The sequence below is a fragment of the Pyricularia oryzae genome, chromosome 5 (genome assembly GCF_000002495.2).
Source record: "Pyricularia oryzae 70-15 chromosome 5, whole genome shotgun sequence".
NCBI lineage: Eukaryota > Fungi > Ascomycota > Sordariomycetes > Magnaporthales > Pyriculariaceae > Pyricularia > Pyricularia oryzae.
Window position 1 is genome coordinate 2,913,154 of NC_017852.1, and position 26,370 is coordinate 2,939,523.

The window sequence follows — 26,370 nt, forward strand, 5'->3', positions numbered from 1 at the left end:
CAGCGGTTCCACCCAATGGGGCGATGAATTACTATGTAAAGCCGTTCTCGGTCACTAGCGGCTTTGCATCGATGAGGGGCATCCCCGCACCGACGATAGCCGATCGGAACTTGTCCCCAATGCCATCATCAGAACAATGCGGAAAGGTCATGCGCCGAGTTTAGAGGGGCGGGAGCAACTGGACGCGCCACAAAAAGCCGTTTGGTGCTAACGTTTTCTGGCGGTTCCCCTTAGGCAGGTACAGTACAGCGTATTTTAAACGGCGCAGGCCCGCTGGACATGGGCCTGCGGCCGCAAGGGAGGGAATATCTTGGGACTTTTTAGATTGTTTTTTTTTTCTCTGTTTGTTAGTTCCTCACAAAAATTGTCCAGTATCCTTTTTTTTTTCTCGGAAATCTTTTCTTCTACTTTACCACGGCCATATTGAGGAACGCACTGCTTGACCTAAAGTTGCCCAAAATGCCAGCTACAGAATTCGAGTTTAAAGAAAAATACAGATACCAAAATGGATTCGACTCATACTTAGAGTACGCAGACTGATTTTACTTTGATGCGCCGAATTGAGAGAACAAACGAACATGCGACTGTCCATGAATAGAGACTAACTAAACGCCACTTCCGCCATAACATTAGGTCAGAAGCCGTCCCAGGCGCCCTCCCCATCGCCCAAAACTCTCCACAGAAGCCTCCACACGGACTCTACGCCGAAAAGCTGTCCGGGACAGCCTTCACGGCCCCGCGCAACGAAAACAAGCAATCGTGGCTGTACCGAATCCTCCCGTCGTGCGCACACCCTCCCTTCAGGGTGAAGGGCCAGGCAGGAGAGCATGATGTAGAGAACCAGCCGCCCACGCCGCCCATAACGCCGGGCCAGCCCTTGACTCCCGGCCAACAGCCCCAGCACGAACACAAGGACGAGATGGCACGGTTCGCTCCGCTCTCGCGGCTCCACTACATCCCCAACCAGCTCCGCTGGGACCCGTTCGACCACGACCCCCAGTCTGACTTCGTCTCGGGCCTGCACCTGATCGCGGGCGCGGGTGAGCCCACGCTTAAGCATGGCATCGGCATGTTTGTGTACGCGGCCGGCAAGTCAATGAGCACCAGCAGTGCCTTCTACTCGGCCGACGGAGACCTGCTCATCGTCGCGCAGTCGGGCGTGCTCGACATCCGCACCGAGCTCGGCTGGCTGCTGGTGCGGCCGCTCGAGATCGCCGTCATCCCGCGCGGCATAAGGTTCCAGGTCCTGTTGCCCGAGGGGACGGGTCCCGCGAGGGGCTATGCGCTGGAGCTGTACCAGGGCCACTTTGCGCTGCCGGAGCTCGGACCCATCGGCAGCAACGGCCTCGCCAATGCGAGGGACTTCCAGGCCCCCGTCGCCTGCTTCAGCGAGGACCACGGGCCGACGGCCTTCTCCGCTGGTCCCTCGGCGCCAAGGGACGGGTACGAGGTGACGGCCAAGTTCAATAACACTCTCTTCGCGACGCGACAGGCGCACACCCCCTTTGACGTGGTGGCGTGGCATGGAAACTACTACCCCTTCAAGTACGACCTCGGCCGCTTCAACACCATCGGCGCCATCTCATACGACCACCCGGATCCGTCCATCTTCACGGTGCTGACGGCGCCGTCGGACCACGCGGGCACGGCCGTGGCTGACTTTGTAATCTTCCCACCGCGTTGGCTCGTGGGCGAGGACACTTTCCGTCCGCCTTGGTACCACCGCAACACGATGAGCGAGTTCATGGGCCTCATCACGGGCGACTATGACGCCAAGAAGGGCGGCAAGGGCGGCTTCGTCCCGGGCGGCGCGAGCCTGCATAACGTTATGAGCGGGCACGGGCCTGACGCCGCGAGCTATGAGGGTGCCCGGGAGGCAGAGCTGAAGCCGGCAAAGGTTGGCGCGGGGAGCTGTGCTTTCATGTTTGAGAGCTGCTTCATGGTGGGCGTAACGGACTGGGGGCTGCGGACCTGCCAGAAGGTCCAGGAGGGTTACAGTCAAGAGAGCTGGGGAGGGGTCAAGACTTACTGGAAGAGGCCAGAGGGGGCGAGCGCTGATGTACATTTGTTGAAGTGAGCATCGAGGCTTTGTATAGGTGTCGGCGGCAGCGAAATCGGATGGCTTTTGTTGAGATGACTGCTTCGAAGAATAAAAGGCTGAGTCTAGCAAGGTTGGCTGCAAGGCGCAGATAGCTATAAGGTTCACCAAGGCGCAAACAGAGCGGCAATATAACATCAATACTGAATGTATCTCAAACTGGCCCCTGAAACCTTCTTTGAAACCGTTCCTCTGTCACCGGAAAGGCATCTGGGAACCATGCTTTCAGGTCTTCGTTATCCCTTCCTCGAATAATCTCGACCAGAGCTTTGGCAGACATCCAGCACAAGACCATGCCGTGGCCTTGGAAGCTGCAGCATGCTCATAGATCTGGTGAATGGCTGTTTGGCATCCTGCCCACGAGCAGATAGCCATCTGCGCTGTATCCCATGATGCCTGTCCCTGTGCGAGCGAAGATGCGTCAATGTGAAATCTGGAGGGTACAAATACCTGCGCGTTTGTGTCGCGGTGCGGCTAACTGCCACGTACATCCTTTGCTGACTTGTCCTTGGGGTGGGTGCTTTTCTCCCCAATTGGTCCCGAAATATCTCGGAGTTGTGTCCCTGAGGTACGAGCTGATCACTTCGTTCATCGCGGTGTCGTCTATGTTTCCAGCCTCGGCCTACTCCTCCGTCTCCATTCTCTTACAGGCCTCCGCCAATGATGATGTCCCCACCGTCCTCGGCCCGTCGGGAGACCATGTACTCGAAGCCATTGCGGTAGATGAAATTATAAGTCGCAGGAAGCCCCTGGGACGGTATGCTCAACCCCGGCCGTTGAGCCGTGACCTGTCTCCGTGTATGGGCACCACGACACCTTGGAAGCGCGGATCAAGCGCGGCCGTATACACATTCGTAGCGAGGACTACTTCCTTGGCGACCACGGTGCTCCGCGGGGTGGTAACCTGCCAAGTGCCATCCGCCGCCCTCGCTACGGATGTGGCGGCGTGTTGGCGTGTATCTGAAGACCCATGACCAGACAGAGCTTCAGAACACCAGTGGCGAAGCGGTACGCATTGATACTGCCGGCGGGATACCGCAAGGCACCGACAGGCGGCCGTCCAGGTCGCCACAAAAGTACCGCTCCTGGGCTTCACCAGCGGCGACGATGACATATATCGAGCACAGTGATCTCAAGACCAAACGAGTTCTTCCACCAGCGACGCAGCTCAATGGCCATGAGAGAGTCTAGTCCGGTCTACTGCAGTGTCAGGGACCTGTCGACGACCTCGTGGTCCTCTTTGAGCATGGGGCTGAAGACCTTGGCGCCCACCTGGCGGGCCAGGAAGTTGACACTCGCAGCCTCGCCCAACGTAGCCGGGCTAGCTGTCGCCTGCTCCAAAAATCAGGTCAATACCTCGTTCGCTGACCGCCCTCCCAGGGACGAGAGCTCGGTCCCGTCAGCTTGCACGTTGTGGTAGAACCCCATTCGTCGATCGCACCGCCAGTTGGTCCGCGTGCTGAGGTCTCGGAGGTCCTCTCCATCACGCAAGCCCATGGCTACCTGGCCAGTGCTTATCCAGGGGCCCGCGTAGCGCAGTCTCTCAACCGAGTGACCCCTGGCGTTGGTGGTGTTCAGGTGTGAGCTTGTGGATGTCGAGGCCGGAGAGAGCATGACGGAGAGTCCCTGAGCACCATGGTCAGGTGGATGACACCCCTTGAACGGCGCGATGCGAGGGAGATGGCCTTTTTGATGTCGGCGGCAGACTCAGCATGGCCGGCCACGCACTCCCACACCGCATGGAGCAGCTCGCTCGAGACGGTTTTGAGGAATATGTCAACGCCACGGTTGCATGTCGTGCGCTTCAGGTCGGTGGCGAGGGAATCGTCGCGTGACTGGAAAATGTGATCCTTTGGGATGCCAAAGGCCTTGATCAGATAGTCGACCTTTTGCTGGCTGCTGACGGTGGCGAACATCTTTATGTAGTGGGTCCCTCTATTAGTTGATTGTGGCATCACTATTCTAATATTTTTGACCTGAAGGTTCCAGATAGGCCTTACCTCTGCTCCGACGCTATGGCATATCTGGATGGCGGCTTGACCGAGGCCACCTGTCGCCGAGTGGATGAGGACGGACTCGTACTGCCTCAGGATCTGTTGGAAGCTCGTCACCTAGTCCGTAGACGGTTGTCTCGACCCGGCATCGCCGGAACTCAGTTGCCACACTCAGGGTGAGCGATCCGTCGAGCTTGAAAAAGTCACCTTTTCCGAAGCTGACGGCGTCATATATCCTGGTTAGGACGCCCCCTTGCACCAGGGTGTCGAGAGTGTCCTTGCTCCCAGTGAAGATTTCCTCGCAGCTGTTGTAGATACGCTTGATACCCGTAGCTACGGCGCCCTTGGACATTGTAAGAAGGTGATCACAGCGCTCCTCGATCATGGCGTATCGAGTGGGCGAGTCCAGTTCCAGGTACGCCTTGGCCTCATCGGGCAGCAGCAGTGGGTATGTGCCGTCACGCGCGCGCTGCACCTCGAGGTCGAGCCAGTCGCGGAACTTTTCAAAGTGCCAGCCGCACGGCCCGAGTCCCTGGATCCTCTGGAGCGTCTTCATTATACAGAGCAGGGTCATCTCTTCCTGCAGTCTGGTCTCGGCGGGGATGGACCGTGGCGGCGTAAACAGCGTCCTGTGGTTGACCATGTCAAAGTCGGGCAGCCACTCGAGGTGGGCGGCCGCCTGTGGCTTCTGGTCACCCTGGAGGATCTCGCCATTGTCGACGGGGGTCAGGGTCAGGCCTTCGAGACGAAGCGCAACGGTCTTGTCGCTGCCGGTGCCGTGGGTCACACCTCTCGACCTCCTTCCTGCCCATGGAGAAGAAGCTAGTGTCTATGCATCCCGGGTCCTCGTCGAGAAAGTATCCGGCCTGCGTCTTGATGGCTCCACGCTTGCCGCGCTCGTCCGTGTAGCCCTCGGAGCTGTCCCTGTCTGGTGGGATCGGGCCGCGTAGATCCCGCCCGCCTATCTAGGCATCCCAGAAGGCCTCCGGGTCGCGAACCCCACCGGGCAGGCGGAGTGCCATGCCGCAGGTGGCGACTTGTGGTGAGATGGCGCTCGTGGCAGATGATCAGTTACTGGGCTTGGAGATTTAGTGCAGCTGAGAGGGCAACTAGTATTAATATTGGAAGTTGTGTAGGTGCAGTATGATACTGGTGAGTGTCTGGGTGCTGATAGATCTGCTTCTGCTTCTTGTTTTGCGGAGACGGCTCATCAAGCAACATGACTGCGGTCCAGTATTTGACGAGAAGCCGAGACATCCCCCTGCCAACGAGGCCATGATGCTACTATCTGTTCGACTAGGTGCCTCGCTGCCGCTCGTATGCATTGATAGGAAGCAATACCCCGCTGATACAGAGCCCCATTGAGCACGATTTGGAGCGTTTGTCGAGTTCCTAAGCTGGTTTCATGTTCGTTTTGTTTTGACTCGCGAGTGTAATTCTATATATCCTAGGGCTGACTGGGTAGGCTGCTTCTTCACCTCGGCGAGCTAACAGCTGCCCAGATAGGCAAATCCCAATCAGGCCATCCCCCGTCTAGGCAGCATCGACCAACGTCGTGGGCGCGCTGGCCGTGACCGAGGCCTCGCTTCACCTGCTCAAGAAAGGGCGGCGGGGGCGACGGCGACGAGCGCATCGCTGTCGTGGTCAGGGGCGAGAAGGACGCCGATGCCGGAAAGCTCTTGGGGGTCTATGGCGTGTCGCCTTGGTAGTTGCTTGTCTGCAGTACCTAGAGCTAGTCAGGGTCAACCCCAGTCGGTCACGTAAAATTATAAAAGCATAGGTTCTGAGTGGCTTGACTTGATAATGTTTGTTTCTGACAAGACAGGTCCTTGTTTTGTTTCCCGATTGAGTACCACGTGAAGGCTTGAACACAAAAGATAAAGAAAAGCCGCGTCACAAAGGTACTTGAGTGAATTGCCTAGGTAGTCTGTCATCCGTCAATAACCACAACGCCCTTTTTAACTTGTCAGTTAGTCCACATCACGATGCAGCCACTATCCAGCCAGCCCGTCCCTCGATTCCTGGAGGGTCTCCAGACCGTGAGCTCTGCCGAGCCTCACTTAAGGGGCTACTTGAGAAGGACGACGAGGAGCTCAACAAGTACAGCGTGCTGCTGGGCTGTGGTCCGGCCCTTGCGACGCCCATGCGGCCACTCGTCAGCCCTGCGATTGCGCCCGTGGCTGGCGAGCAGGCCGGCGTCCCGGTCATCAGCTGCGAGGAGTGGGGCGCGCCGAGAGTGGCAAAGGTTTATCGGGTTTTGGAGGATCGCAAGACATGAGGGGTTTGGGGTTTGACGGGGGGTTTGACGAGGGATGTGGAAAAAGCAAAATTGTTGATGTAAGACCGGGGAGGGCTGGCAAAATTTGTGTTTTTCGTTTGGCCTGACATTTTCCCCCGTTGCTGGAATCCGTTGTCGATTGCAAGTTGGGGGTGGATAGTTTCACCCATGTGTTGCTGCATCTTTTGGGGCAAGATTCCTCAAGGAAATGGTAAGTCAGGTCATTTCGCCAAGTAGGGAAAGCGCCAGTCGTCTGCCTTCCTCTTCATAAATGACCTGCTCCATCCAGTCAGCTGTTGACTCGACCAGTACGTTTGTCATGCTCTATCGAGCAGAATAGCTAAAGTGATGTCTAGCTTAATCAGGTTATCCTTTAATATTGGAGCGACTGCTTTTGACACGAGTAAAATAGCCTGGGGGCTGCTGGCACCCGCTTGCTGCAATGCACTCCTTTTGCTGGCATCGCGGGGCAACGGCAGCAGCGGCAGCAGCAGCAATCAGACCCCACCACCATGGCGAGCATTCTCTGTTTCGCTGCCGTTTGCCTCCCCTTTGCGGGTGCTTCGGTCGCGTCAATCTACAGTCACACGTTGGGAATGGTTTGATGGCTCCGACTTGTTGGTTCGGTTTCTGATCAGTTGCTCCTCTGCATTACCCCCTTTTTCCAGCAACTCCAACGCCGGTCCATCCGCTATTCGCAAGGCAAGAAATTTGGTGGCAGGTAGGCTAAAGAAAGCTGTACCATTTCTCTTGACCTGGTCTCATCCGTTTGCCAAGTAATTAATTCATCAACCCAGCAAGGCCCGCAATGGCATGGCCTACCAGAGAGGTACGACCAGCTTCTACGACGGCTGGGCCGAGTCGGTCGGCGACCCGAGCTACAGCCGGACCAGCCCGTGATTCTTTGAGATCACGGTATGATTCATATTTTATCACTAATAGAAGTGGCTGCTTGATCAAGCTCCCACCAACAACCATGGCCTATGACGCAAAATTATCCAGCCCAGCCCGCACCAGCTGCGTCAGCTTGTTTGCACCCCGGCCGCGCATCATGCTAAAGTGGTGCTCCCCCTGCACGACGCCGGTCCTGATATCGACGCCGGGAAATAGCTCGGCCCACCTGCCAGGCCCGAGGTCGGTCCTCTTCTCGGTCAGGAATTTCAGGCCCTCTACTTCCACCTCGCCGGGGGCCACCGGTGGGAGCCCCGGGTAGTGCAGGCCGTCGAATGCGCACTCGGCCGCCCAGATTATGTTCACCCTGAGCCCACGCGTCAGTTCTGCGGGGAGCGGGATAGGACGGTACTGGCTCAGCAGCTCAGTCGAGGCCCGAAAATGCAGCATCAGCCACTCGGGCAGGGGCCGGGTGGGCTTTGCGGCGCTGCCGTCGTCCTCGGGCCCGAAGCCGCGTCTCATTTCGTTTGCGAAAATATTGACGTCGACGCAGTGTTGGTAGAAGCGGTCTGGGAGGCAGTCCAGCCCGTCAATGGGCGGCGGGGAGTCGATCAGCGTCAGGGAGGCCACTGCTTCACCCGACGAGATTAGCCGCGCCGCCACGGCAAAGGCCAAGATGCCGCCCGCCGACCAGCCGCCCAGGTGGTATGGGCCGCTTGGCTGGCACCTCTGAAGTCCGACCATGTACGAGTCCAGGACCTGTTCAAGTGTGTAGTCGTACATACGGGATGGATTTCTAGGGGGCCCGTGTTAGTCGCGGATCGGTCAAGACGGTGTGGGAAGGGAGGACATGACTCACTTGACAAACTGTGAGTTGAAGGCCACGAGAGCCGTGTTCTGGCCAAGCGTGGGCAGATTCATGTAGGAAGTTGCAGCGCCGCATCCGTCGGGGAACAGGAAAAGGGTTCGGTCGCATTTTCCCCTGCTGCCCTGGAGATATATCGACCAGGCGGGCGCGAGGAGCTCGACGGAACCTTGTTGGAGGCTAACTTGTAGGCTGGTACACTCAATCTTCTCATCGCGATCCAGGCTCCAGTCCGAGCTCGGCGTAGCAGGGTTGCATGTTGTCGCCGACTCCGAGTCGAGACACGCCACGCTACTTGTGTCGGAAAAGTCGAATTTCGGCCTACAAATATGTAATTTCACGTCGGCGAGGCTAACGCCCTCCTGCAAAACAAGGTTCTCGTTCAGGTCGAGGTCTAGCTCGTCCCGGAGGCGACCGCAAATTACGAGGCAAAGGAGAGAGTCGATGCCCAGGTCTGCGGGGGTTCTGTCTTCCGAGACCTGATCCCTTTCAATGCCAACCTCTTCGGATATTATGCCCAGGACGGCCTGCCAAACCCTGTCGCCGTCGTTGTCCTGCCTGGAATTCGCAATCAGCGGCGCCTCATCAGCAGCAGCAGCTGCTGCAGGGGATGATTCCCGGCGGACCACGGCCTTTGCTTGGGGCTTGGTCGCCGGCGCTCTGAGAAACGCGGTCTGATCCATGGACTGGCTGGTCGCCGACTCGACGCCGGCAGACATGTTTTTGTTGGCCGACTTGACAATGTACTGCATCAGGCGCTTGGGCACACCTTGCAGCTCCACGCCTCGCACCAGGCAGACGAGGCTGTATTCCTCGTCAAACACGTATATGGTGCCTGTCCAAATCTTGTTCTCGCCCTCGTGCATTTGCACGTAAGAGTAGTAGTCCCTGTCCGCATGCAGCTTGTGGCCGAGGAGCTTCATGGAATTCCAGCCATGGTTGACAAAGATGTCCTTGTCAAGGTCGACGCCCTCGTTGCCGTTCATGACAAACCCAGCGAGCTGTGAGATGGCATCCAGGCGTGACGGGCTGGAAAACCAGTAGTCATCCCCGCCGTCCTTGTCGGCAGCCAGCCCCTTGAAGGAGATCTTGCCGGCGGCCTCGAGCGTATCGTTGTTCAACGTGACTTCGGAGAGGCCGCGGTACTTTGGGTCGAATTCTGCCAGCCGCGCAATCATCTTGTAGATCATGCTGCTGCTGAAACGGTACGTGTTTTCGCCCTGCCCCACGCCCGATCGCAGCTCCTTGAGGCACCGGAGGGCGTTGGAAGACGCCTCATCGAGCGCGGCGTCGGCCCCGAGCGCGCCGGCGGGAGAGAAATGAATCTTGCAGCTGGCGTAGTGCTCGACGGCGCGGTGTATGCTCTGGGAAGGTTTGGTCAGAGGTCAGCATTGTCTTGCCGTTCTTTTCAACTCTTGGATGGACAGCAACCCACATCTAAACTGGTAAATGTACACGATATGCTATTGGTCTCCTTGTCGAACCTGGCCTCGCTGCGCAGGATTTGCTTCTTGCCAAGATTTTTGTTGACGACGAGGGCGCTATGGATGCGCATATCGTCGATGCTGATCAGGACAGGCTGTTGGGGAGCGCCGGTCACTCGGCTGACGTAGTCGCCTATCATGAAGGCGACGTCGGCATACACAGACTGCAAGGCAAACAAGCATTAGCTATCGACGCCACGGACCTGGCATGAGCTAGACCCGTGAGAACTTACCGGAGTGCAGAGTGGCACATCATAGACCTTGTGTCCCTGGGCCATGGACTGCACCTCGTCCGAGTTGAGGTCGAGATGGACAACGACAAGGCCGTCGGATCCGCCGCTCCCAAGGTGGTCCAGGTCCAGGTCCTTGACCACCTTGTAGACGGACGAATAAGGGAACCTGATGGGGCTCATTATCACGGCAGGCTCTCCCTTGCGGAGACTCCAGTCGTTCACATACGGTATCCAGTACTCCTTGAGCGTCCAGGCATAAGTCGGCAGCTGCAGCACCTGGTGGTACTGGGGAAAGTCCTCGTGGTATTTATCCCAGTCCAGATGGAGCCCGGCCACGTGGATGCCAGCAGCGGCCTTTCCCAGCAGCTCCCATGTTTCAGAGTGCCGGTGTAGCGATGTAAATGTCTGCATCTGCGCGCCAATGACCTCCTTGACCATGCGACAGACAACGGGCGCGGGACCAATCTCAACCGCGATGCTCCTTTCACCCACGAGCCCCTCGGCCTTGGCCGCAATCACGGCCCCGAGCAAGTCCACAGGTTTCCTGCAGTGACGCGAAAAGTAGTCGCTGCCAAAGTCCGAGGCGTTGCGGACCACCTTTGCCAGAGTCGAGGAGATGTAGGGTATCTTTGGGTCGCAGAGGCGCGTCCTTGACGAGACCTTGAGGAACGCGTCGAGGATCGGGTCGACCTGCGCTGTGTGGAAGGCCATATCCACGTCGAGCAGGCGGCACCTGTGGCCCTGGAACTCGAGCAGGGCTTTGACCTTGACGACGCTGGCCGTGGGCCCGCCGAGCACGACGTTGTTGGCGCTGTTGCGGCAGCATACAGAGACGCCGTGAGTGGCGGCGAGATTACTACCGCCCAAAGCGGCCGTCACGCTGGCCTCGGGAGCCATGACGGCCACCATGGCGTGCGGCACGGTCGAGGACTCGAGGAGTTCCTCCATGAGTCTGGCCCTGCCGGCGACCAGGGATATGGTGTCGGCCTGGGTCAGGACGCCAGCCGCGTACAGGGCGGCGTACTCGCCGAGGCTGTGGCCCACAACGGCCTTGGGGGCAAGCCCAAGGTGTCGCCACAGGTTGCACAGCGCCATCTGGTAGCAGACGTGCGAGAGCTGCAGCGCGACGGGCGACAGCAATCTGCTGCTGACGTCCAGTGAATTCACGCCTGGCCTTTGGAACGCCGCGAGGATCGAAGGCAGTCCCATTGCCCGGACGAGGTGCTCGCACCGCTGCACGTCGGTCCGCAAAAACTCGCAGCTGTCGTACAGGTCGGCGCACAGGCCCCGCTCGAAGGATCCCTGACCGGTAAAGGTCAAGATGACGCCTGTCCCTATCGCTCCGCGCTGGGGAGGGGGAGGGGGCGCCATCCTGGCGTCGCCGCTGGTCCGCAGGTCGAGCTGCCGCTGTAGTTCAGACCTCAGCGAGCCTAGGCCGGCAGCCACGACTGCGATCCTGTGGGGGTGGTGCATCCTGCGCGAGGTGGTGGTATACGACAGTTTGCCGAGCAGGTTCCCGTCGTGGCTGGTGGCGTCCTGGACGTGGCGATCCAGCCACCCTATCATGTTGCGCAGGTTGAAAACAAGAGACTCGGGCGTCTTGGCGGATAGGGCGACGACGTGGTGCCTCCGCAGGCCCTGTTGTTGGTGTTGGTCCGACTCCTCGGACAACGGGGCCTCGGACATGACGGCCAATGGTGGCGCGTCTTCCAATATCATGGCCGTGTTCCCGCCGGCGGCGGAAAAGTTGTTGAGCAAAACGCGGCGGACTGCGCCCCGCGGCCTGGGCCAAATGGTCGGCCTTGTGGCTATGTGCGTGTTGTGCAACGCCAGGTCGGGCAGCCTGTGGTTGATCTTGGTGTGGATGCCCACGTGGGGCGGAATCATCGAGTGCTTCATCATCAGCAGGACCTTGGCCAGGCTGGTGACTCCAGCCGCCGCCTCGCCGTGTCCGACGTTGGACTTGACCGCGCCAATGTACAAGGGGTTCGAGGCGGCTCTGGAGCCCGCAGGCGCGAGGGTCTGGACGACCGACATGGTCTCGCCCACGTCGCCGATCTGGGTGCCGGTGCCGTGCATCTCCACGTAGCTGATGTCGGCCGGGTCGGTGTTGGTCTCGGCCAGCAGGGCTTCGAAGAGCTGCATCTGGGCCTCGGGGTAGGGCCGGGTGATGGACTCGGCCTCGGCGTTTTGGTTGGTGGCGATGCCCCGGATGCAGGCCTCTATGGGGTCCTTGTCGGCCACGGCGTCCTCGAGGCGTTTGAGGATGACGGTGACGACGGCCTCGCCGCGACAGTAGCCGTCGGCGCTGTCGTCAAAGGTCTTGCAGTTGCCGGTGCGCGAGAGGAAGCGGCCGCGGTACAAGCCGGCCGTCATGTCGGGGTTGGTCAGCACGTTGGTGCCTCCCACGACGGCCGTGTCGACCTCTCTCCGCCACAGCGCGTTGCAGGCCAGTTGCAGCGCGGCGAGGCTGGAGCTGCAGGCCGTGTCTATGGTGTAGCTGGGCCCGCTGAGCTTGAAGTGGTAGTTGATGCGGCCGGGGATGAAGGCGCGGTTGCCGCCGGGGATGAAGTACGTGTCGATGTTTTGCGCGCTGTTGGTCTCCATCCAATCGTTGCTGGTGGCACCGAACCACACGCCGACCCTGTGCTTCTGCGTCGAGCCGGTCCGGTTCGGCACGATGCCGGCCTTCTCCAGCACCTCGGCCGCCGTCATCAGCGCCAGGCGCTGCGCGGGATCCGTCTGCACCGCCTCGCGCGGCGACATGTTGAAAAAGGCAGTGTCGAACTGCGCCGCCTGGTGCAGCCAGCAGCCGAACCCGGTGCCCGAGACGTTCTTCTTGCCCGTCGGGTCGTCGCTGACGTGCGTGGCCGCATCCCAGCGCCAGGTCGGCACCGTCTCGTGCGTGTCGACCCCACGCACCAGGAGGTCCCAAAAGGCGTCCATGGTGTCGGCACGGCCGGGAAAGCGTCCCGAGGCGGAGAGAATGGCGATCGGTGTCTTGGTCTTGGAGGCCGTCAGTCCTCGGTTCGGACTGGAACTGGACGCGGCAGGTTCTAATTCTGAAGCCGGCCCTCGTCGACTCCTGTCGGCGGCAGCAACCAGGTTGTTCACCGGCAGCAAGCAGTTGACCGAGCTCACAAGGCTGTCCGCGGCCTGGAATGCGACCGGCTGGACCACCAGCTGCCTCGGAAACAAACTTCTTGCAGCACAACTGCCCACCAGTCGCTGGGGGAGCTCGCCAAGAGCTACCCGACGCTGCAGACAGTCTCTTACCGCCTCTTCCAGGGCATGACGGAGGGTTGCCGGCGGGCCGGATGAGGCACCTCGGTCGTGGCTGGGAACGATGGGGATCGAGCTGCGAGGCAGACCGGTGCGGGGCAGGACGGATAAGATTTGCTGCACGTCTTGTTCACTGTACAAGACTGACGAATGGTAAGGGGCGCCGATGTTGAGAGGTTTCATCTTGATGTGTCCCAGCGCCTGTGCGAAGGCAGAGGATAGGAAGCCGGTGACGATTCCGGGCGGTCCCGAGACGGCGAATTCGTGGGGTCCCTGGCTCCGTTAGAGTCTAGACATATTGAAGCAGGAAGGTGTCCCTTGTTGAAACTTGAAGGGTCGACTTACGAGTATGCTGGAAATGTAGGGGGTCGAGGTGATGGGGAGCATGCTCTCCGCGGCATACGCCTTTAGAGCATTCTCGAGAGATTCAGCACTAGGACTGTGGACAAGGTAGGACCAGGACGGATGGTGTGCAGCTGAGGCAGGCGAGCCGCACCAAGAACCACCGCCTGCTTCCCCCGTATTATGGATCCTGCCGGAAATGTTCCAGGCCACCGCTCCGAGCCTGGCTGCGACAGCGACGGCGTGAAGTGCCGGCTCGATGAGGGTAGAGATGCTTTGCGAACAGCTCACAGCGGCAGCGGCCAAGGCCCCTGTGCACACTCCGGACACGCATGAAGTGTGCGGGGTGGGGTAGACACGACCACCGACGCCGTGGAGACGGATAAACAGGCCCAGCTGGGCGATGCAGGTCAGAGCCTGTGAGAGGACCGGGTTCTGGGTGGTGCTGCTGCTGCCGCTATATCGCGACGCCAAGTCGGCGATGCCCGAAAAGCGTGGGCATTGCGCCTGCTGGGCCGGCGGCAGTCGAGATATCTCCTTCTTGAGCACCACGGCGCTCCCATCTAGAAACTCAGAGACGACTGCGTCGCTGTTGTCGTGGCCGAGGCGGCGCAGCAGCCCCAGGAAATCGTAGCTTTGATCGCCGAAAACATGGGCAAAAGTCTGCTCCGGGTAAGCCATTTTGCTGAGCTCTTGATGTTTCGAGTCGACTTGTAAATAAAGACGACGGCTGCTGGTCCATTTATGTATTTCCCGCCCAATCCTAGATGGTGCGCGCAAAGGCTCGGTTTAACCCGAAACCCAGTTCCAATCGCCGCCATTATCAAACCCGAGAAAACCATCGGCAAACGAGTCAATATTTGCCTTTTTTTTTCCTTTTTTTTACAGAATCGGCCATTACGGCAATCTCCTCGTTCGGATCGGGGAAACGCAGAGCATCTGGGCCTAGACGCAAGAATCCCCTCCATGCTTCAGTTACAGTGACTAAGCACCCGCCATAACTAGCCGCCTTGAACAGCCGATAATTCATCTGTTGACCTTGTCCATCTACAGGGAGCTCTCACGCGACCGACTAACTTATTGCAAGTAGGATAGCCTCTTGTGTGTTACCAATGGATCACCAACAGCGCCTAAAGACCTGCATTGACGAGATTGCGCTGCAAGGCCCTGAGCTCCTTCGTCAACTGCAAACGCAGCTCGGTGATGCACCTGGCGAGGCTCGTCCAAGTCTTGGGCTCTTGGACGACACATCCAGACCCACGGTTCAATCTTTGCGCAAAAAGCTCATCGAGGCGGCCACCAAACTGATTCAGCTCGCGACCGATACCGACGGATACCTCGAGCACCTTGCAAATGGCGTAAGTCGACGTTGCTTCACCGGCGTGCTGGGCAGCCTGCTAACCAGGGAGGCCCATCAACCCCACACAGTATCAGGAATTGGCCTGCGTGCGCTGGCTCATAGGCCTTGACGTGTTGCAGCACATCCCCCCCGACGGGAGTCCCATCCCCTATGCTCACCTTGCGGCCAAGACCCAAACGCCCCTAAAGTCCCTCCGCGGTGTGGCACGCATGGCCGTGGCCAACGGCTTTCTGGAAGAGCCGTCACCCGGTCATTTGGCCCACAACCGCATTTCGCTGGGCTTGCTCAACAAGGACGGTCTCGTGAGCTGGGCCAAGTGGATGATGGAGTATTCCATGCCCGTGGCCTACAAATTCACCGATGCCACGCGCCGCTGGGGAAATACGGATTGCAAGGACCAGACGGCCTTTAACCTCGCCCTTGACACGCCGCTGCCTTTTTTTGACCATATGCGCAAGGACCCGCAGCTTGCCACTCTTTTTCACAACTATATGCGCAGCCTTGGCCATTCAAGATTATGGAGTATGGACCACGCCGTCCAAGGTTTCGATTGGGCCTCGCTGCCCAATGGCGCCAAGATCGTCGACGTTGGAGGATCGCACGGCGACCTGGCCGTGCGAGTCCTGAAAAGTTTTCCACACCTCGAATTCATCGTCCAGGACCTTCCCGAGACCGTCGCTGCCGCCAGAAGCGCGTTGAACGATAAAAAGCTCGAACAAGGCATCAAGTCGAAAATTGAGTTCGCCGAGCACGACTTTTTTAAAACACAGCCCGTGACCGACGCTGACGTTTATTTTTTGCGCATGATTATGCACGACTGGCCTGACGAGGACGCAAAAATTATCCTGCAACAGCTGGGCCGCGTGCTGGAGCAGCGCCCACAAGCCCGTATTGTGATTATGGACACGGTGCTGCCCCCGCCGGGGTTGACCTCGGTTACTCATGAACAGCAGCTCCGCGTTCGTGATTTGATGATGATGCAAGTTTTCAATGCCAGAGAACGCGAGCTTGAGGATTGGGAAACGCTGTGCGACCAGGTTGGCATGCAGATCACGCACGTGAGCCAGCCCGACGACAGTCTCATGGGGTTACTGACTCTCCAGCTAAAAGACCAGCAGCAGCAGCTCAAGAGCCACAGCAAAGGCATCAACGGCTTCGCCACAAAGCACAAACCTGCAACCGCAGAGGAGCCGATCCTTATCATCGGCGCCGGCATAAGCGGCCTGTGTCTGGCCCAGGCGCTGCACAAGGGCAACGTACCCTTTCGGATCTACGAGCGCGATTCGACCTTCGACTTTCGCCCACAGGGCTACCGGCTCAAGCTCCAGCGGCCAGCCGCCTTGGCCCTCGCAGAAATCCTATCGCCGCAAGTCTACGAGGCCTTTTTGGCGTCGTGCGCCATTCTGTCCGTGGGAGAGACCAACCTGGACCCCTTCACAGCCGCCGTGTCCAGGAGCAGGCGTGGCGGCGGCCTGGGCGGCAACCTGGGGCTGAATCCGTTCCACACGGTCGACAGGACCGTTTTCCGCAAGACGCTCATGGAGTCGATCAAGGACAGCATCGTCTACGGCAGGGATCTCGAGTCGTACCACGCCGACGCCCAGTCGGGTGTGGTTGTCGCGCGCTTCAAAAACGGGGACGTGGTTCGCGGACGCTTCCTGGTCGGCGCGGACGGGCTGCACTCGATCGTCCGGCGGACGCACATCCCCAGGTCGCTACTGGTAGAGACGGGGGCGGTATGCATCTACGGCAAGACGCCCCTCTCGCCGGAACTGCTGGCTAGGTTCCCCGCAAAGGGCCTGAGGTGGATGACGGTCATCGCGGACCATTCGCCGGTGCTGCAATCGTGCCTCATCGGCGATTCGACCGTCACCCTCCTGCTGGAACCCATCCGCTTCTCCCCAGACAGCCGCGATCGGATCAAGGAGCTGCCGGATAACTACCTGTACTGGGCGCTCATCGGGCCGGAGAAGCGTCTGCAGTTCCCGCAGGTTGTCGGCCCGCATGGTCAAGGCAAGGCGACCGATAACGACAAGGTCGACGCCGCGAATCTCAGTTTGGCCGTCACGGAGGAGTGGCACCCGGACATTCGTTCGGTGCTGGAACTGCAGGACCGGCGGCACACGACACTGATCCGGATCATATCATCGGTCCCCGACGTTCCCGCGTGGGATTCCTCATCCATGGTCACGGCCATGGGCGACGCGGTCCATCCCATGAGCCCGGCCGGTGGCGTCGGTGCGCAGACGGCCATCTGCGACGCCGCCGGCCTGGCAAAGGTCTTGGTGGACAGCCGGGGCTGTCCCTCCAGGGCAGCCGTGTGGCAGTTTGAGGAGGACATGAGGAAGCGCGCATGCGGCAGCATTAAACACAGCGAGGTTGGTTCACGCAAGATGTTTGGCATGAAGAGTTTTGATGAATGCAAGGTTTGGACAAGGTGATGTAAGAAGGCAAATATCAAATTTGGGCGTAGCTGGTTTTCAGGCCTTTTTATTAGGTATTTTAATTGCAATGCTGGTGTTTTACTGCCATGCTTTAGTTCTTGCAGTTTTTGGTCGTTCATGGGCAGACATGCAAGTGGGTAAATCACGTGTATATCACGTGATCTCAGAGAACGTAGCACAATCTGCAACATTCATGCCATCACGTAAATAGTTACAGTTGACTAGTTACGATGCTCAAGTTAATTGATATGATCGCAGCGATCATATAATTCGTAACAGCACTTTCCACAACTTCTGTTGGGATATCAGTGAAGATCGCACTTGGGATCAATTGTGCAACACCAACAATTTGTATCTGCCACCCTACGGTTTAATTTATTCGTCTATGGGATCGCCGATCATCTCCACGGTTCGAATAACCTTAAAACTCTAAAACTACGTCGCAACCTCTTTATATCGTATTGGGGGGAATGGCGCAGTGGTTAAGCGCCATGGCTGTTACTTGAGTAACGTAGGTTCGAATCCTGCTCCCTCCACCTCCTCCCCGCTTACCCGTGGCAAGGATAACCCGGCTGGCTATCGACAACAACCACCCGCCTGTGCCGTCGAGCCCACACTTGTTGGGAACTTCGTCTCCATGGCTACAAACGACCGACAGCTCCGCTGTTTGGACACAGGCCCCTCTCGATGAAGAGCCGTCAACTGCCGTCAGACGAATCCTCCGTGCGCCTGAAGGCACGGGGTCGCGTCAGTGAACAAACCTGTAAGCAGGACCGGGCACGAACCCGGTCAGGCTCGATTCGCTTCTATGCCCTTGTTTTCCGCTGTGTAAATAGAGAAAATAGAAAGCGCGCCGAGATACCCCTCGGGAGGTTGCTAACGGCCGGCTAATGAGCCGGGCCGAGCCCGGCGTTAAATAATACTACTACTACTACTACTATCGTATTTCCCGGTTTTATGTATTTCGGACGTCCTTTACCGAAACGAAGAAAAAAGGGGAGAATAAAAAAAACATTACCGATAACTTGGGTCCAACGACGGTCCGCGTTGTCGGATTTTGGGTTTTTGCTTTTTTTCGACATAGCAAACCACTAATAAACACCGCCAAGACCAGTTTGGCAGGGCAGCAGACGATGCGCTAAAACGGTTGCCGATATTTTATATTGGACGGATTTTGCGTGACATGTTTGCCAAACCCAATACAGGTTAATTACCGCTGAATCGTGCCTCTTGGGCAACCGCGTCCTGTGTCGTCGTCGTCCCATGTACCGGTCGATATGCTTGACCATATTATTGGAAAATTACCCGATTTGGGTTGGGATCCGGAAGAGTGTGGAATGCAAATATAAGAACTCTGGCGATTCGGTGTACATGCACCTTGTAGAATTCGGAATTGATATTTATTTATCTTGAACTTTGATTCATAAAATCGAGATTCAATTTTGTATGACTATGCTTTGAAACTTTGAATTTGTACTTTTTCTAGCTGATGTTATTTGTAAGCAAAATTCAAGCACATTTGCCACACTTGAAGTCCCGTATAGCCGGAGCCCGGAAAACGTTCCCCGTCCATCGGGCAACTCATCGGGATCGGGGAACTTGTTTTTATGTTTCGCGCTCACAGTTAGAGTCGCCGGCTTGTTCTGAGGCGGAGCGCAGGAGAAGCAAGATAAAAAGAAACACAACAGTGTGGTTCGAATACAAGACTAGCTTGCTTGGACGCAAATCGTAACCCAATCAACCACTCAACCCGTAGCAAAAGTCCCCTGAAAAAAAGTCAAAATCAAACACCAACAATGACACTTTCGACTAGTCACAAAATCGTCATAATCACAGGCGCCAACAAGGGCCTGGGATTCGAAGCGGTCAAGAGATTTCTTGCCTCGGACAACAAGTATCACATATTCCTCGGGAGCCGCGACTTGGCAAAGGGCCAAAAGGCAGTGCAAAAGGCACTGGGCGAGGTGCCATCGGACAAGAGCACAGTCGAGGCTCTGCAGTATGATGTGGAGAGCGACGAGTCCATACAAGAGGCGTACGAGACGGTGCGGAGCAGGGTTGACAGGGTCGATGTGCTCATCAACAATGCGGGTGAGTTGCGCCACAAGAACCAGAACCAGAACCAGAACCAGAAGAAGCAACAGCAACCATTTGTTCTGTGCACCATGCTAACTAGCAACTACATGGCTGATGGCTCAGGCGTCATGCTCGATCAGCAGATTGAACGCGGCAACATGTCGACGCGCGAGGCCTTCAACCGGTCGTGGGACGTCAACGTCGCCGGCGCACACATCACCACCAGCACCTTCCTCCCGCTGCTGCTCAAATCGCCCGACCCCAGGGTGGTGTTCAACACGAGCGGGGTGTCCTCGCTGGCGCACGCCGCGGACCCTTGCCACTTTACCTACCGGGCCCCTCCCGCGGGCGTGCCCAAGCCGGCCGGCACGGTTTCGTACCGCGCGTCCAAGGCCGGTCTCAACATGGTGATGCTCGAGTGGGCGCGGATGCTCAGGGACGACGGCGTCAAGGTCTGGGCGGTGGCTCCGGGGTTTTTCGCCACCGACATTGGCGAGGGCGACCCCGGAGCCATGAGGAAGATGGGTGCGGGCGATCCGGCCGTCGGCGGCGAGGCGTTGGTCGATGTGGTGGAGGGCCGGAGGGATGGCGACGTCGGCAGGGTCTGCAACATGGCGCCGTACGGCGTGAAGGTGCAGGCTTGGTGATTACTAACATGTTTGGGATTCTGGATTGTTGACGGACGAGACTTTTATCTAATGTATTTGTTGAAGTGATAAATGATTTTCATATATAAATATATATAACCGACCGCTAAACGCATACAAAGTTGCTGGAGAGCTGGATCCCGCTTGCATGTCGATTACAAGGTTACAAAAGCTGTTGTCAGTTGAAAATGTGAGAAACCTGAAATAAGTACAGTTGGTGGTTGCCGTTGGTATTTCCACTGTTTCAATTTGAATTAGCCTACTTTTAAAACAGCTTCCAAGCACACAACCCGGATTCGTCGCTTGCACAACAGGCGAGGCAAAAAAAACCAAACGTCCTTCACTCGCAGCTCTCATGCTCCCAAAACAGCAAAAACCGCGTCTCGATGCTGCGGCGAGCCGGGCCGACATCGTCAGGGGTGGCAAAGGCGGAATGCGGGGTGCGGCGAGCCCTGCCGTCGCGCTTGGAGTCGAAGATCTTGATGAGGACGACGTCGTCCCTGGTCATGCCGCTGCGGAACCACCAGCGGTGCTGGGCGGGGCTGGCGGGCGGGGCGACCTGCCACATGCGGTTCTCGGTGGGCTTGTGGGGCCAGCGAAAGGGGACGCAGTGCATGGTGTCGTGCAGCTCGTGGTCGCGCACGGACCGGGCGTCGCACAGCGCCAGCGGCTCGCGGTGCACCGCCTCCCACGGCCGCCAGAGGTTGACGATGGCCCAGCGGTGCCGGCCGTCGTGCTGCGCCGCCTCGCCCGCCGGCATGTCGTCGTACAGCCGCCGGATCGCGCCCAGGTCCGACTGGTCGACGTGGACGAACCGCGCCGGCAGCAGGCCCCCGTCCGTCATGGCCATGTCGGGCTTGTCGGCGTCCTTGTCGCTGTCGTCCCACGGCCGCTGGCGGATGATGTGGGACATGAGGCGAGCGTCGGTGCAGCCCGTGCTGTTTTTTTGGGGGGGAGGGGCAATGGGAACCAAAGTGTCAGCCGAGATTCCTGCATTTATGGTGCTTCCAACTTGTTGCTTCCAACTTCTTGCTTACATTTTCTTGACAAACTCTTCACACTCTGGGTTGTAAACCTCGTTCAGGTGCTCGTCAATGGGGCTCCAGGGAAACGCCTTGTACGAGGTGGGAAAATATTCAAACTGAAACCCCGTGGTGTCCAGGCTAAACTCCTCCTCCCTGCCTCGGGCGTTGTTGACGACCACCTCGGTCGGCTCGTACCTGCGTCTGGCCTGCGCAAAAGTCCCGCCCCAAATGACCTCGTCGCCTCCCTTTCTGGGGTCCAGGCGGTAGTTGAGCTTGACCGTGTAGGACGAGACGTTGTGGTTGTCCACCTTGTCCAGCCTGGCGCGCTCCGCGTCCTCCTCCGTCTTGTCCGCCTCGTGCAGTTCGTCGTAGGCTACTTTGTCTTTGGACACGTTGAGCTTCCGCTTGACGTCTGTGTCGAGGAATGCTAGTTCCTCCTTGGTGGCGTAGTTGAGCTCTAGTGTGGGCATTGTACAGTTGATCGTGTGGCTGTTGGTATTGTTCTAATGATGCAGCTTGTGCTTGGGGGAAAAGGACATTATTCATCTGGGCCATGGGTAGATTATATCAAGTTCGTCTCTGTGCGCGCGAGCGATGGTGAAGTTGTGAACATCAGCTGAACGGCAAGTGGAGTCGGGGATCAAACACTGAGCCGGCCCAACTCGATTACCGGGTACTGTCTGAAGCCAAGCCAGTCCAAGATCCACAGCACTTGGTATGTCCCCGAGGATATCAGTAGTTTGCATTTGTTATACAGCAGCCCTCTTGTGATCAGTCTAAAAACACTCTTTGAACACAGTGATACACCCTAGTTGAGCATACTCGACAACCGACAGCCAAACTCAAAACCTGTAAGATTCTACCCAGCCAAACAGACATCTATAAAGCAGCCCACCGTTAGCAAGACGGCCGCAACGCTGCTACTGACTCATCACCTACCGGCTTCGGCTCATGTCGGCAAAGTTGAAGTGGTCCGGAATGAACTTGCTCATGAATTCGGGATCCTCGCGCATCTTTTCAATACACTCGACGTCGGGGACGATTATAGAAATGACGCTGTCGTAATCCAGAAGCACAGTCTCGGGTGCATCGGGAAACAAGCGTTTGAAATTTGTCTTGGACGCAGAGTCGTTGTGCGTCTAAAAGGGAATGCCATTTGTTTAGCTTGGGCAGACGCCTGTATTCTGATTGAAAGAGACAAGAAACCACGCACCACGCTGTACGATATTGCGCCGTATCTTTTCAGGATCGACGTGATGATGGGGCTGTTGACGTGCTCAACGTGGTGGTGATGAGCATCCTCCCCCATGTCGGGCTTCTTGTAAAGGTAGATGTTGTAAGCCAGGTGGCGGGCGGGGCTCTTTCCCGAACCTGAATCTGCTGTAGGCATGGCTGTCATTGGTCAATGAGGTCTGTCGATTGCCGAGTCGATCAAGGCGAAAAGAAGATGGACATGAAGACGAGACCTCGCTGCGGCCGAGGGTTTGTATCACTTTGTACACACGTATAAACAAGGGCACGCCACCTGACGGCTCGTGTTTTTTTTCTTTGTTTTTCGTCCCAAAATCCTTCGGCGATTGTGATTGTAGTATGACCATGGTTGTGACTTGTGCCAAATTATTGGTTGAATAGCAGAGTCTCGGGGACTCGGGACTCGGGGAGTATTTCCAAGTTTATCCAGCTTTTGACGTGCAGGAAACCCGTAACCCGTAACGTTGCGTACCCCCTGTTCGGCACCCCCCCTGTTCGGCACCCAAAAATAACAACACTTTTATTTTTATCCTCCAACTTCTATTATAAATATCTCGATGAATCTGTCACTTTTGGATTTACTTTTTTCTGATTTTAATTCTCCATTTTCCAATGAAGCAATATACTGAAAAACAGCTTATATCTGCAATTAACGACGTCAATAATGGCAATCCAATTGCAAAAACCTCCCGAAAATGGGGAATACCTAGGTCTACACTTCAAAGTCGACTTAAAGGTTCTCAACCTTATAAAAAAGCACAAAGCCCTTTTCAAAGGCTTTCCACGGAACAGGAAAAGCATTTGGCTGATTGGGTACTTACCCAAACAGCTTTAGGGCTTCCGCCAACGCATCAAGAATTACGCTTTTTTGCCGAACGAATTCTTCAAGCCGCCGGAGAGACAAAAGGCCTTGGAAAACGTTGGATAACTCGTTTTTTGGCTCGTTATCCAATCCTTAAAACCCAAAGGCCCCGTCGAATAGATAACGCCCGGGTTAATGGCGCTACTACGGAGGTAATTAAATCTTGGTGGCTTTATATTACGAACCCGGTTATTAACGCTATTAAACCGGAAAACCGTTGGAATATGGACGAAACCGGTATAATGGAAGGCAAAGGATCTAATGGCCTAGTATTAGGGCTTAACGGGATCCGGCCGTTGCAACGAAAAGAGCCCGGAACGCGTGGTTGGACGACTATAATCGAATGTATATCGGCTACGGGCGTTGCCCTCCCTCCCCTCGTTATATTTAAGGGAAAAAACGTACAACAACAATGGTTTCCCACGGATTTAAGCCCTTTCGATAATTGGCAATTTCATGCAACCGAAAACGGGTGGACAAATAACCAAACGGCTATCGAATGGTTAAAAAAGGTGTTTATTCCGTATACCCAACCTTTAACCCCTGAAAAGCGGTTATTAGTTTTGGATGGCCATGGATCACATATAACGGACGAATTTATGCTTCTTTGCTTGCAAAATAATATTCAACTCCTATATTTACCCCCTCATTCGTCACACGTTCTTCAACCATTGGATCTATCGGTTTTTGGGCCGTTAAAAGAAGCTTATCGACGTCAACTTGGATTTGTTAGCCAATTTTGCTGTTCAACAGTTATTGGAAAACGAAATTTCCTACTTTGTTATCGAAAAGCCAGATTAAAAGCATTTATAGCAAAAACCATTCAATCTGGTTGGCGTACAACGGGGTTATGGCCGGTAAACTTGGTTAAACCACTTTTAAGCCCTTTTTTGTTAGAAAATAGCAACGCCAACGTTATAAAAGATAAAAACAACGGTTTGCAAAGGGATAAAACACCGGAAAGCCCAGCCCAAAAAATTAACGACCCGTCTTTACTTATTTGGAAAACCCCTAAAACGACCCGAGATATCCGACTTCAACTGCAAAAACTTTCCCAATCCAACAAAACCAACGCTACTTCACGTCTTTTATTTGCAAAAGTCCAAAAAAGCTTCGAAGCCAAAGATACCCTTTTGGCTAGCGCCCAGCAAAAAATCAGCTTATTGGAAGCACAACTGGAGGCAATACGGCCGGTTAAAAGGAGGAGGGTGGTTCCGGATCCAAACGAGCTTTTGGTTAACAAACAGAACATTATTGGATTGCAGGAAAATGATATAGAAAATTTGGAACCTTTAGCTGATGAAGAAGAGGTTAATGAACCGGAGAAGCGTGAAAACGATTGTATTTTTGTCCGTTGATAATTTTATATTTAAATCAGTTTATAAAAGTAGGCATTTCGTTGTTAGATTTTCAGGGTGCCGAACAGGGGGGGTGCCGAACAGGGGGTACGCAACGTTAAACCGTAAACCTTGACAGATGCCGCAGATATTCCATTCCCCAAAGACACAACCCGACAACATCACCCACTGTATAATGTCGGCCAAAGAAAAAGCAAATGACAGAAAGAGCAATCTCTATGATTTATAATTTATCCCAGAAAAGTTCACGAGGCTCTTTCTTGACTGCAAACTCATTAAACTGATTCACCTCTTAATATTTGTCGCTCACTTCTACAGCGTTGTAATCATGTCAAGCTTGACTTCAAATAACAAACTTGGCGAGCTCGTGTCGTCGATTTCTTCGGCGGCGGCGGACATGTCGGCATTTTGTGACAAACTCGGGCTGGGCAGCATCTCGTCGACTGCTCCACTTGACATCAAACTCACAGCCCAGAACCAGCCCTACTTCACGGCCAAGGCCGCGCTCGTGGGTTTCGCAGAGGAGCTGATCCGGCTGGTGCGCGGACCCAGGGATCACCTGCTCGCCCTGAGCTTCGAACACTGCGCTTCGGCGTCGCTGCAGATAATCATCAAATACAAACTGGCCAGCCACGTCCCCCTCCAAGGGGCCACGACGTGCCAAGCCATCGCGGACGCGGTGGGCAAGCCCGAGATGCAACCGGCGCTCGTCGGGCGCATCATGCAGCACGCCAGCTCCTACGGCCTGTTCGAGGCGAGACCCGGAGGCGCGGTGGCCCACAACGCGGCCTCGGCCATGCTGGCGACGGACCCGGACCTCGCGGCCTGGATGAACCTGAGCGCCACCGTCGCCTACCCGGCCGGCGCGTCGCTGCCCGGCGCCCTCGCGGCCTACGGCTACAGCATGGAGGCCGACGAGGCGGCGTACGGCGTGTCGATCGGGCGCAGGGTGTCGCAGTTCCAGCGCTTCCGCGAGCCCGACGGCAGCGACCTGCACGATATGTTTGCCGGCGCCATGCGGGGCATCGCGGCCGGCGGCGCCTACGACCTGCGCCACGCCGTCGACGGCGGCTACCCGTGGCACGCGCTCGAGGCCGCCGACGGCGGGCACCTGGTCGTCGACGTCGGCGGCGGGTCCGGACACGTCTGCTTCGCCCTGGCCGCCAGGCACCCGCGCCTCCGCTTCGAGGTCCAGGACCTGCCCGAGACGGTCGCCGTGGCCGAGAGGTCCTGTCCGGCCGAGCTCAGGCGCAGGATCCGCTTCCGCGCCCACGACTTTATGACGCCGCAGCCGGCGCGCGACGACGGCCGAGGCGGCGCGGAGGCGGTGGCTTACTTTTGCCGTTTTATCCTGCACGACTGGAGCGACAAGTATGCGCAAAGGATCCTCCAGGGGTTGGCCTCGGCCCTCCGCCCGCAGGACCGCATCATTGTCAACGAGGCCATCGTGCCGGAGCCCAACTCGGTGGACGCTGAAAAGGAGCGAAGGATGCAGTGAGTTTTGCCCCATTTTGGTTGGATGTGATGCTGTTGGACGTGATACTAACTATTCGGCAATCGACAGCGACCGTGACATGTTGATGCTTATGAACCTGAACGGTCGGGAGAGGACCATGGAGGCGTTTCGGGGGTTGTGTGACTCGGTGCAGCCCAGGCTCAAGGTGCACGAGATTCACCATCCTGCCCAAGGCGAGTTGTCATTAATCGAGCTGAAACGGTGCGATGCCACCTTTTAATTTGAATATTTCTTTTCTTTTCTTTTTTTCAATGACAAGCTGGACAGTAGAGAGGATTGCGTTCAATTCCTCAATTCAATCGATTACAACCGCTACAACTAATAGCATCCCTCGTGAAACCCATTCCATTCTCTATACTCCAGC

The 26,370-nt window shown here is 56.7% G+C and overlaps 10 protein-coding genes and 1 pseudogene across 11 annotated transcripts; 6 read left to right on the top strand and 5 right to left on the bottom strand.

Annotated features, from left to right (window-relative positions):
- Positions 1 to 295: 295 nt before the first annotated feature.
- Positions 296 to 2,261, top strand: MGG_00431 (homogentisate 1,2-dioxygenase). The gene is made up of 2 exons (XM_003718592.1): positions 296 to 527; positions 634 to 2,261. Exons 1-2 carry the CDS (start codon positions 460 to 462, stop codon positions 2,075 to 2,077), a joined length of 1,512 nt encoding a protein of 503 aa, XP_003718640.1. The 5' UTR covers positions 296 to 459; the 3' UTR covers positions 2,078 to 2,261.
- A 159-nt stretch (positions 2,262 to 2,420) lies between these two features.
- MGG_14684 (uncharacterized protein) lies at positions 2,421 to 2,690 on the bottom strand (the record flags this gene model as incomplete). The annotated part of the gene is made up of 2 exons (XM_003718593.1): positions 2,421 to 2,500; positions 2,588 to 2,690. 2 exons carry the CDS (start codon positions 2,688 to 2,690, stop codon positions 2,421 to 2,423), a joined length of 183 nt encoding a protein of 60 aa, XP_003718641.1.
- A 171-nt stretch (positions 2,691 to 2,861) lies between these two features.
- Positions 2,862 to 5,369, bottom strand: MGG_00429 (uncharacterized protein; the record flags this gene model as incomplete). Its single annotated transcript, XM_003718594.1, has 6 exons — positions 2,862 to 3,183; positions 3,315 to 3,430; positions 3,509 to 3,656; positions 3,716 to 4,014; positions 4,181 to 4,896; positions 5,243 to 5,369. The coding sequence occupies 6 exons, from the start codon at positions 5,367 to 5,369 to the stop codon at positions 2,862 to 2,864; spliced, it is 1,728 nt and encodes a 575-aa protein (XP_003718642.1).
- A 708-nt stretch (positions 5,370 to 6,077) lies between these two features.
- MGG_14685 (uncharacterized protein) lies at positions 6,078 to 6,975 on the top strand (the record flags this gene model as incomplete). Its single annotated transcript, XM_003718595.1, has 4 exons — positions 6,078 to 6,131; positions 6,199 to 6,429; positions 6,517 to 6,581; positions 6,783 to 6,975. The coding sequence occupies 4 exons, from the start codon at positions 6,078 to 6,080 to the stop codon at positions 6,973 to 6,975; spliced, it is 543 nt and encodes a 180-aa protein (XP_003718643.1).
- A 376-nt stretch (positions 6,976 to 7,351) lies between these two features.
- On the bottom strand, positions 7,352 to 16,723 carry MGG_00428 (conidial yellow pigment biosynthesis polyketide synthase; the record flags this gene model as incomplete). The annotated part of the gene is made up of 5 exons (XM_003718596.1): positions 13,471 to 16,723; positions 9,844 to 13,398; positions 9,562 to 9,774; positions 8,121 to 9,490; positions 7,352 to 8,057 (listed from the first exon to the last, which is right to left on the bottom strand). Exons 1-5 carry the CDS (start codon positions 14,146 to 14,148, stop codon positions 7,352 to 7,354), a joined length of 6,522 nt encoding a protein of 2,173 aa, XP_003718644.1. The 5' UTR covers positions 14,149 to 16,723.
- On the top strand, positions 8,723 to 17,358 carry MGG_00427 (cercosporin toxin biosynthesis protein). The gene is made up of 2 exons (XM_003718597.1): positions 8,723 to 14,825; positions 14,896 to 17,358. The coding sequence occupies exons 1-2, from the start codon at positions 14,580 to 14,582 to the stop codon at positions 17,266 to 17,268; spliced, it is 2,619 nt and encodes an 872-aa protein (XP_003718645.1). The 5' UTR covers positions 8,723 to 14,579; the 3' UTR covers positions 17,269 to 17,358.
- A 377-nt stretch (positions 17,359 to 17,735) lies between these two features.
- Positions 17,736 to 17,807, top strand: MGG_20241 (annotated as a pseudogene). The gene has a single exon. The product of its transcript is annotated as a tRNA-OTHER (tRNA).
- Positions 17,808 to 19,067: 1,260 nt separating this feature from the next.
- MGG_00426 (short-chain dehydrogenase/reductase SDR) lies at positions 19,068 to 19,994 on the top strand (the record flags this gene model as incomplete). Its single annotated transcript, XM_003718598.1, has 2 exons — positions 19,068 to 19,362; positions 19,471 to 19,994. The coding sequence occupies 2 exons, from the start codon at positions 19,068 to 19,070 to the stop codon at positions 19,992 to 19,994; spliced, it is 819 nt and encodes a 272-aa protein (XP_003718646.1).
- A 340-nt stretch (positions 19,995 to 20,334) lies between these two features.
- On the bottom strand, positions 20,335 to 21,489 carry MGG_14686 (uncharacterized protein; the record flags this gene model as incomplete). Its single annotated transcript, XM_003718599.1, has 2 exons — positions 20,335 to 20,932; positions 21,032 to 21,489. The coding sequence occupies 2 exons, from the start codon at positions 21,487 to 21,489 to the stop codon at positions 20,335 to 20,337; spliced, it is 1,056 nt and encodes a 351-aa protein (XP_003718647.1).
- A 465-nt stretch (positions 21,490 to 21,954) lies between these two features.
- Positions 21,955 to 22,409, bottom strand: MGG_14687 (uncharacterized protein; the record flags this gene model as incomplete). The annotated part of the gene is made up of 2 exons (XM_003718600.1): positions 21,955 to 22,158; positions 22,233 to 22,409. The coding sequence occupies 2 exons, from the start codon at positions 22,407 to 22,409 to the stop codon at positions 21,955 to 21,957; spliced, it is 381 nt and encodes a 126-aa protein (XP_003718648.1).
- A 2,409-nt stretch (positions 22,410 to 24,818) lies between these two features.
- MGG_11582 (O-methyltransferase) lies at positions 24,819 to 26,226 on the top strand (the record flags this gene model as incomplete). The annotated part of the gene is made up of 2 exons (XM_003718601.1): positions 24,819 to 25,984; positions 26,055 to 26,226. The coding sequence occupies 2 exons, from the start codon at positions 24,819 to 24,821 to the stop codon at positions 26,224 to 26,226; spliced, it is 1,338 nt and encodes a 445-aa protein (XP_003718649.1).
- Positions 26,227 to 26,370: the final 144 nt, after the last annotated feature.